The sequence below is a fragment of the Branchiostoma lanceolatum genome, chromosome 3, assembly GCF_035083965.1.
Source record: "Branchiostoma lanceolatum isolate klBraLanc5 chromosome 3, klBraLanc5.hap2, whole genome shotgun sequence".
Taxonomy (NCBI): domain Eukaryota; kingdom Metazoa; phylum Chordata; class Leptocardii; order Amphioxiformes; family Branchiostomatidae; genus Branchiostoma; species Branchiostoma lanceolatum.
Genome location: NC_089724.1, coordinates 26,263,926 through 26,274,315, shown reverse-complemented (window position 1 = coordinate 26,274,315; position 10,390 = coordinate 26,263,926). Strand labels below are relative to the sequence as shown.

The window sequence follows — 10,390 nt, the reverse complement described above, 5'->3', positions numbered from 1 at the left end:
CTCGCTGTTTTGTCCTAATTCTTGTGCAATTTGACTTCTCTCAGTACTTCTGCTGAGAGGTCGTCGTCCAATGCCAGGTACACCATCTCCACGGTGATATCCAGAAAGACCGGTGCTCGTATACATATGTGCGCCCTGCCAGAGGACCTGGAATTGTTAAGTGCTTGAACCATTATCATGCATGGAAAGCCGTTCGAAGTATCAAGTGTTTCCACTGACTGACTTGTCATTGGCGTGATGGGAAGTTATTGATTTATGATGTTGCATTGATATATTTAAATGAATCTGTGTTGCTGAGGCACTGTCGGTACTGTCACGATCATTTGGTTGGTGGTAAGGTGCTTGACGTGTATTTTGTTGACATCTTTAGTGTTGTTGTTGATTGGGCATTTTGTGAGTGGTGACTACTTTTACATGCATGGCTTCAGCCCGTTTCTGTAGTGTACAGGACCGGTGTGTGGTTGGTTCAGTTGAAACACTGAATTTTGCAGTTACTCCGAGAGCAATCCTGGCCATCGGCATAATTACAGAAACTGAATCTGCCATGCATCGGGCTTGTATACCGCAGAAATAGGCTGGAGCCCTGTGTGCAGATGTAGCCATTGCTTTTGAAATGTCGTAACCCCTCATCAGAAACTTTACTCAGGGTGTCATCAAAATGTGCTCAACACCTTGCCATCCATCAAGAGATCATGATTCTCTCTGCTGGCAATGCTTCAGGTAGACAGAGGAGATGGTAAATTTACATTTCCGAGCCGGGGCCAGTTTGATTGAGAAAACAAAGAATGCAAAATGCATATCAAGAATACACATATAATTTATGGTATTAGGAGTACTTTTTTTGCGTTTTGTGTCTTTTGTATCGTTTTTCCCCGTTCCCTTAAAGTTTGGAAATTTTCTTTTAAGCATAACATATTACATGTATACATGATTGCTGTAAAAGTGTACACTTTGCATTCCATAAAAGGTCATTGACCTGACATTTTATCTTCAACCTGCTGGGGGCGTGACAGGAAGTTACTAGTAACCTGATTTGTGATTGTCATTCCAGTTGTAGGTTCAACCTAGAAATGTAAATTTACCAATGCTAATAGGCTTGTATAAGGAATACTAGTGACTGACTCCGCACTTGTGTTGCATTTGTTTCTTAATGGTCACTGTGAAGCCACTTAACGGTTACAAGACTACAGTATAATCAATGTTATGCACATAAAATATGACAATCGAATCGCTCTGTTTAACAATTCATCGAAAGGAAAGCAATGTCGAAGAACGTGGAAAAGACACGTGATATATGTATGCTACTTATTTCTCTAAGGTCCTTTTACTTATTACTTTTTCTATTTACAAATAATTCTATTTCATCTGCCCATTTCACAATTTTGATAACTTCAGGACTGCACGACCTTTGACCTTTCCGGCCTTCAGCATTTGAAGGACGTCCCATGCACTCTCCAGGGGATGATGGGAAATTGGTGGCGGTTTTATCTGGAAAAAAATGTTAGAAATCGGCATCATTATCACAGGAAAACTTGCAATTTATTGAGATCTTATGGCACAATATTCACCTCTTAATCTAAATTTCTTGTACAATTTAGCTGATCGCCTCCTAACCTTTACGACAACACGACCGTCGTGAGAGTGTTTGGCCCAGAACCCAAAGGTTTGGGATCGAATCCTCTCGTGCCACCGATGTTGTGCCCTTGGGAAATGTACTTAACACGACTTTCCTCACTCCACCCACGTGTAAAACTCGGTTTGTGTCCAGGTAAAAGGCGGTGGAAGGAGAGGGATGGTCTAACGTTACACCTTCCATACCATGCCCCTGACAAAGTGGATAACAACCCACTGCCCCAATGGCCTCAAAAAGGCTATGGGAATACATTTACATTTTACCTCCTAAGTAGTGCTGCGTACCTAAATGTAGTATCAGGTACAGGTACAGAGGTTTAGGTACAGGTCCGGACCTGTACCTGTACCTGAACAATTTGAAAAATTAAAATGGGTTCTTCTGAACTTCTTCAACAATGACAGAAACATAAATAAACTGTTCAACATGTCAGTATCATTTTTCAAAGAACATAAATAGGTTTCCTACCGCCAAACTCCATTGGCCTTGCTTTCACAACTCCCGGCTTGTCTGAATCATGGATTATCTGTTGCATATTAGGTACGCTGTTCCAAGGTGTCACTTTGGTCATGTTTGTGTTGCATGAGGTCAGAAGATCAGTCACAAAATAAGCACATACTTGGTGTAAAATTTATATCGGTACAGTACCGGTACTTCATGATCCGGTATTTTGGAATTGTACCTAATCATTTTTTGCGGTACAGTACCGGTACACAGTACTAAGCCTATAAATCACTGAACAGTAAGAAGCATATCCTTTACTGACCTTCCCGTTCGCCACGAGAGCCATGACTTCCTCTAGCTGCTGCACCCTCCCCACCGCCACCGCAGCCAGGGTGTGGTTCGTCAACACGAAGGGAGTCAGCGGGATGGTGCCCACAACACCAGGTTTCGCCATGATGCCGACCATGGCGTGAATGCCACCCTAGGGATGAAACTGCTGGTTAGACAAAGCTATACCCCAAAAATAGTTACTCAAGCAACTGGATACAATTTCGAAACAGACGTTTGAGACAGCATCCGCTATCTTTCGTCAGTGACTAAAGAAGGATCTGGTAGAAATAGGTTTTATGCCAAAACTCTGAATAGATATGTTTATGAAGGGAAGACAATTTCAGATGGTTCAATAGGATTATAGTAAGTTAAGACAAGGTTGTATGCTTAACATATCTTTTCAGAGTTTTGGTATAAAACCTAGTTCTACCAGGTCCTTCCTTAGTCACTGACGAAAGATAGCGTATGCTGTCTGAAACGTCTGACTGTTTCGAAATTTTATCCAGTTGCTTGAGTAACTATTTTTGCCGTATCTTACTACCTGGATATCTAACCTTCACCAACAGACTAAGCTATACTTTTGATATACCAAATAACGAATGCTAAGCACGGTATCCAGTCCATTGACAAACATTGGAATCTCATTCCTAAAATGGTATGGCACAGAGCCACCGATTAGATAGTAGCACGCCTAATGGTAAGTATACTAGCAGAATACAGCCCATTAATCAGACACTTCAGTAGCTGCAAATCTCAATTCTGATAGATTTTCAAATAGCTCGTATTCCGACATGAATACCACCCAGGTAAAGTAAGGAAATGTACAATTGAGTCTAAGATGAAAATACTAATAACACAAATTATTGTTATTGCTCACGTGCACATGTAACTAGGTATTTGTTTGTGTATTGGCAGTGGCAAGTGGTAATATTTTGGTACGGATCTGTTTTGCAGTACAGAAATATAACCAGATTCTGAATTTGAAATTTACATTTTGACTTTTCATGTTGTTTTTTTATTCCTTCTTTACGTTATCCTGATTTGCGCTTCCTCTGAGGTTTCCAGAGTTATGGGAGCCATACTGTTCCCACAATTTTGTACAATATAAAAGTATCATCTGAACAATAACCTACCTGGCCAAGAATCCTCTCCACGCGTGAAAACGTTTCGGGCAAGTTGACGAAGTCGATGGCTGCCACAGCACAGCGGGAGGCCCCGCAAGCTTTTCTTGTGGCAGCAACCAACGAGCGTTCATTGTCTAGGAAGTATTTCAATAAACGTGTAGCGTACAACATGTAAGTGACATTAGATTCCAATAATGACACCCACAATGTGCACCCCGACCAGTCAAACCACGTGAAACGCATTGAAACTCATATTCCTATCAGCCATGACCCGACAAATCGCTTTCTAACTTGCGTTAACGACTACATCTGACCAAACGAACTCGCCAGTGAGATGGTGGAAGGTTTCAGCTTCCAAAAGATGTTTTCAGATTGATAATTTTGCCACTTTGGAAGTGATTGAATCCGCCCGCGATTTAACGTTTAAAAAATAGTTTCTACTACTTTTCTCCAAACGTTACATCGCGAGCGGATTCTATCACTTCATAAGTAGCAAAATTGTCAATCTTTAAAACATATTTTGGAAGCTGAAACCTTCCACCATCTCACTGGTGAGTTTGTTTAGTTAGATGTAGTCATTAACGCAAGTTAGAAAGCGATTTGTCGGGTCATGGCTGATACGAATCTGAGTTTCAATGCGTTTCACGTGGTTTGATTGGTTGGGGTGCATGTATACAAACTACGTGTGGACCAAATTTAAAAGCTCTGAAACTATAGACCACAGATGTTTCCACAATTATAGCATACTAGTACCAATATGTAAACAGAAGAGGACACGTGTAAGCTTCTATTCAATAGTGTGTAGGTTTATAAACGTTGACTCTGCACTCTAACGTTATAAAAAAGCTTATCGCCTTATTTTTATATGCATCGATTGATCACTGTTAGTACAGAGGTTTGTCTTACTGACCTCCCTTTTCCCAGTGTACGGTCACGTCACATCCAGCATCTTTAGCAGAAGCCAGTTTGTCAACCTACAGTCAGGAATAGATGCAGACCACAGCGTGGAACATGTTACTGATTGATTGATTGGTCGATCGATTGATTGGTTGAATGATTGACAGTAAACAACTCATCTTTTTTTCTTAACAATCTAGACATCATCAGATGACGGTCAAAAAAGAATTGATATTCTTTCACTTCATTAATGTCTTTCGAATTCAATAATCCCGACATCATCTGTTGAAAACTTCTGAATAATGTAGATTACTATCCAAGTATGCAGTGATCCAGACTAACATTTTACTTTCCGGATATGTAAATGTACACAATGTCATGCTAAGATGGTACAATACTTTTTTGTCAAGAAGCCACATTTTCCAAACTACAGAACCTGTAGCTCAGGTTTCGGCCCTAGAAACAATAACGAGAAGAGGAAAAAGTCAACTTACATCGACATCGGCGCACACCAAACGCACGTTAGAAGGCAGCAGTTGTTTGGCAATCTGAACAGCCCACAGACCGAGGCCGCCCGCACCTACTAAGATTACTGCGCAATTGTCTAGGACAAAAGGGGATCAATGTGTATAATTACATAATAATAATGATAACTTTATTGCAAGTTCATGCCCGAAGGCTAATTGCAGACAAACAAGTACATAGAAATACATGGGAATCGTTATAGTTATCTAGTCTACAATAAAAGTTCTTTGTTAACTAAGGTTGACTATCGTTGGGTTTGACTTCTTTATAAATAGGAAGAGTATAACGTTAATCTAAACCAATAGCGCCAGGACAAATGGTCAACTTTGTCTGCATGCTCTCTCTGCTGTCATTTATCTATTAGCCAATACAAAATCTACGTACGAACACTTTGATGCCGTAAGATACAACCAAATGCAAAATGATGTGGTGTTTAAAAAAAGATTAATGCATTTGGCATTGGTTCTTTTAGACTGTGTCAAATAAATATGGTCTTGATTTTGATGAATACATCCAATCTATGTTGGGCTCCTTGTAATCTGGAAGGTTGTGTGAATGATGAGTTTCTTATTTCTTATTTCATGGAAAATAAATGTATGCCTTGCCTGTGTGCCTTGCGACATCAGCGACGGTGGGCACTATTTTTGTCACAGCATTGTAGGCGGTTAAACCCGAGCACGGGAGCAGACACGCCGTGTCCATGGCAACGGAGTCTGGCACCTTCAGCAGCAGCTTGGAGTCAGGGCAAACGACGTAATCGGAGAAGCTGGATTGAGATTCAGACAAAACATAGTTGGTACTCAAGTGTTTTTTCTTAACTGCCTATAGGGGTGCTGCAATCCTTTTTATAATTTTTGATTCATGGTTGTTGAAGGTTCAACTGAAGTATGACACGAAAACTTTACACTTACCAGTCAAATATCTGGTGGATGTCTAAGCGTTGCGGTGTTCAACAAGGACAGGTGTTTTTTCTGTTTAGGTAGTGTTCAGCACCAAGGACAGGTGTGTTTGTGCGTGTATTAGTGTGTGTGTGTGTGTGCGCGCGTGCGCGTACGTGTGTGTATATGTGTGTGCGCGCGCGCGCGCGCTTCCGTGTGTATGTGTGTGTGTGAGTGTGTGTGTGTGTGTGTATGTGAGTGTGTGTGTGTGTGTGTCAGAGTCAATGATAAGCGTGTTTGTGTGTGAATGGTGTTCAGCACCAAGGACATGGTATGTTGGTGTATGATTATTCAATGAATCACCAATCTTTCAAACTAACGTTTTTAACTACTTCAAAATCACAAACTAAACTATCTCACTCACCCTCCATCTATAAAGGCCCCGTTCACGTTCCTGACGTTGTTGAGACAGTCTATTGGGCGTCCCTCCGCACATCTGCTACACGCCGAGCACCCGCCCATGCTGTACACCACCACCCTGTCCCCCACCTGAGGGGACAAAACATGTTTAACAGTTCAACAATTGAAACCACTATAGCGCTCCTACAATGTGGGGATGCATAAGGAACCAACCCATATTAGTCCATGGGCCAAACAGGTTTCTGGTAGCACCGAGAGGGACAAGTGCTATCATGGATTTTTTTGTATCTGCAGTAACCATAGTTTATTGTAAGCCATGATAACCAACTTCCATGAGCAGCTTTCCTATTATAATCACGTGACCAAATGACGTCATTAAAATGGACCTCGCTTTTTGGGACTTGATTCAAAGGACCGGGACAAAATATCATACATCAATGATTTTCGTAAAAATTGGTTTGTAGGCAAAAGATACATGGATCGCAAGATGTTTTGGTCGATACTTCGCATCTATAAGAAGTTATGGGTCTTTTTGGTCCGGTTTTTGGGGTAATTTATATTATCTGTATGACATAAATTCTTCGAAAATTAATGGGTATTGTTATTTCATTGAAGTCAAGTCTGGAAGATAAAGTGACATATTTCTCACTGGCCTAGATTGTTTTAAAAGAGATGCATGTGGACATGTACACTTAGTCTTAGTCTGTGTGGCACAAACTCTCTTAGTCAGTCCAGGGATCTTTGGATCCCTGTGGATCCGGACGGGCTTCTAGAAGCTTTAGTCAGACTGGTGTATACATTCTTGCGTCTTTACTTGTTTGTTTGTTTGTTTGTTTGTTTAAAACTTGTTTATTCACGAGAAGCTCAAATCGGTATGCAGGCCGCTTTTATTGAGGTCATAAGGGAAGAGGTAAGGGTCATATGGAATATAAAAGAGAAAGAAATTGCACCCGGTGGGAACGTATTTCCATACCTACCTTCACATCTGACTTTACTCCAGGGTCCAAGTCTCTGACTGTTCCAGAGATCTCATGGCCTGTAGACAATGGGGATACAAACCGTATTTGAAACACAATAGACTTTTTTTCTAAACATCGACAACGCTGTAACGTTTGTGAAATAAAAATAGATTTATCGTTCCTCTAATCATCAATAGAATATTTTGAAATTGACATCCTTATCACCGCAAATCAAGAGCTTATGTCACAATTTTCTGCAATGAGCTAGACTTTAATCCTGCCGAGAACATCTGAAATCATGCCCAAAATCTTGATCATTACAAGATCGATAAGTCAAACAGTTTTTTTATATAGCATTGAACTATAGATCTGAATTCATTTGACAAATTTGATGAAGGTGACAGATTTATTGTGGGGAAATATTCGGCAGGGCAAAAAAGGTTTCTTAAAGGTTTGTTTTCTCGGAGGGCTTCTAGGAAAACAACTCTAATATACATAATGACCTGGCTGTCATATGATGATGACAATACACGTAGTTATGCTGTTCAACTATTTCAGAATGGTATACCCAGAATAATCGGTGGCTTCGCCTGGAGGGCAAGGCCGTCCGCGGCATGGACGTCTGAATGGCACACCCCTGCGAACGCCACCTGAAACAATTAGAGTAACGTTACATAGTGACGTACAGTACATGTTTAGCCACATGTTTTGTACAATAGATACGGAGGGTGGGTCCAAAGTCCAAAAGGGGTCCAAAGTCCAGGACGGTTTAAAATTAAGTTACTTTTTGCAGTGTCAGGCATCGCTGCACTCGTATGAACGGCAAGGTCAAATGTGTTGACGTTGGTGAGCGCTGGCAGACTACATAACGATTGGGAAACTTAATAATATATACGTCAGTCAAGTTCTGCCTTGAAATAAATGAATCGCTTAGGTCAACGTCTGTACCCATGTACAAATGAATACACCGAGATCGTTATGTACCATGTAGTATCAGGTAACGTTAAAATTGTTCCATAGTTACCTGCACCACAGCGCCGCCTGGGGGAGCAGTGGGCACCTGCTCCCTCACAAGCAACAGAGGTTTCCCGTACTCCACCAGCTTCTGACTTCGCCGTGACATATTCGATGATCTCCTTGCGTGAAATTAAACTCTATGGCAAGGAGTAGAACAGAAAGGATCGCAAAGGGAACTGGATGGGATGATGCAGTCTCTTCACAATCATGGGCTTTCGGCCAATACTACGTTTTTATTTGGAAAAGAACACATAGAATGGAGAGACAGTACATGAGGTACGACAAACTCCCCTCTTGTTTACTTCCGGGTGTGGGCTGTGCCGATGTGGATTCACTCCCATCATCCTTTGCGCTTAGTTTGCTGGACGAGGTCAAACGACTGGACAGGACGGGTGACTCAAACAAATTATAAACTGCGACAAAACTTATTCAGAAATACACTCAAGACACATGAAAAAAGGAGTAATATAAATCCCTCCCTTAGTTACCCCTCCCAAAGCAAATGTAACTGTTAACAGCATATGTATAACTTTGTGTTCAAACAGTGTCCAATTCTTCGTATTTTCTTGCCGTGAAACTTCATATTTTCATATATTTTCTCTGTCTGGACTAACATCACGTGCTACAGTATAGTTACATTGTAGTCCCCGCAAAATCCTAGTATTTCTTTCTCCATACGACTGTGTTTTCTATGATTTCCATTCTGATATTTGATCGTCCGGGTTTCTCCAATTGTTTGAAGAGACAATCATAGCACGGATGGACTTTGTATCCGTACTGTAGCTATGAGCGTATATTCAACGTCTCAAATTTGCTGTTTCGCCGATTCTCTCAAGACGAGGGTGAGGGCCGTCCTGTTCGCTGGTATTAAACTGCTGAGACATGTTTTATCGCTTGCAGCTCAACAGCGCCGCCTGACTTAATATCAACAAACTGCAGAACAGTCTGATTAAAAAAAACTGACAGCACTTCTTCATCAGGCTCTGTCCATTAGCTAACCTATCTAGGCATTACTATACTTTATAAGCCTTAGGATTAAATATGATGAGATGCGTGAATCCCGAACTTACTTCTTGTTTGGTATTGCTTGGGTTTCTAATTTTCGCAGCCTTTTTAACCTTACCTTATTCTCTCCTAGATAGAAGCCTCTGTTTACTAGCAACCATATTTATGCTACTCATATAGGAACCATCTTCTTCCAAACATTGCTGATTAAGAAGCAAGCTGCGGGCTTGATAACACAATGATCTTTATTGCATATTCGTGCCAAGGAGGGTTGATTGCAATACCGGGTATGTTGAATAACGAACTCAAGGATTTACGAAAAGCATGTACTATGATATCTGTAGACTACACGTCTCTTTTCTTCAAACATGTGAAAACGAATTCACAGAGTTGTTTTTTTTACATCAGTTTTTGAGGATATTAGGCACGAGTCACTCTTGCTAGCAAATAAAAAGAAAAACTTGTTACAATGATTGTACTTGAATATATGAGCTTCTGATACAATTCTTGAATTACATAGTGCACACGTGTCTATTCATATGCATGTCTATTCGTGTTCCTGGCTACAGTACACAGCATGCTGTAAAAAATGTAGCTTATCTGAGAAAGGGCACCGGCTTTGTATCTTCTGGCTTAACGTGTGTCGAGTACAATCAATATACTAACTCAAGCTGCAATATCCTAGCATTAGCATTCATTGATCATAGATAGTGGTAGGATCATCAAATATTTACCAGATAGAGACTCAAAACTGTAAAACAATTTTAAAAGGTGGATGTCGACATGTTTAGCTATACTAGTATGTACATAACGCGAATTATTATAGTTCATCGTAGTTAGGTCTAATAAATGGGATTTTCAACAAACTTTTTTGGCAAATTCATGCCCGTAGGCTAAAAAATGTCTATTGTATACAGAGATATAATGAAATCTTTATTGACACGACAAAAGTACAGCGACTTTCGTAAGGTCTTCTACAACTATACAAGTCATGCAAACAACAACAATGGTATATAAAATGATTAACCTAAATACAGGTATATGAATACTTCAACATGTCGAGTCTAACGTATCACTTACACTACCAGTTCTAAGATCTAAACATTCTTTGATATATTTACCTATTTGTACACAGTAAGGGTTGTCTCCTTCTAGATTGTA

At 40.4% G+C, this 10,390-nt stretch overlaps 1 protein-coding gene across 1 annotated transcript; it reads right to left on the bottom strand.

The window, feature by feature from the left end:
- Nucleotides 1-1,374: 1,374 nt before the first annotated feature.
- LOC136429477 (alcohol dehydrogenase-like) lies at nucleotides 1,375-8,565 on the bottom strand. The gene is made up of 10 exons (XM_066419309.1): nucleotides 8,232-8,565; nucleotides 7,776-7,857; nucleotides 7,226-7,284; nucleotides 6,253-6,377; nucleotides 5,556-5,716; nucleotides 4,920-5,029; nucleotides 4,439-4,502; nucleotides 3,538-3,662; nucleotides 2,397-2,555; nucleotides 1,375-1,488 (listed from the first exon to the last, which is right to left on the bottom strand). The coding sequence occupies exons 1-10, from the start codon at nucleotides 8,328-8,330 to the stop codon at nucleotides 1,375-1,377; spliced, it is 1,098 nt and encodes a 365-aa protein (XP_066275406.1). The 5' UTR covers nucleotides 8,331-8,565.
- Between the last annotated feature and the right edge of the window lie 1,825 nt (nucleotides 8,566-10,390).

Coding starts and splice junctions, on each gene's coding strand:
- LOC136429477 (XM_066419309.1), bottom strand. CDS start 8,330: ATGTCACGGCGAAGTCAGAAGCTGGTGGAGTACGGGAAACCTCTGTTG. Junction 6,378..7,225: donor GAGTAAAGTCAGATGTGAAG/GTAGGTATGGAA, acceptor TTGTCCCCTCAG/GTGGGGGACAGGGTGGTGGT. Junction 4,503..4,919: donor TGGTGTGCGCCGATGTCGAT/GTAAGTTGACTT, acceptor TCCTGACTGTAG/GTTGACAAACTGGCTTCTGC.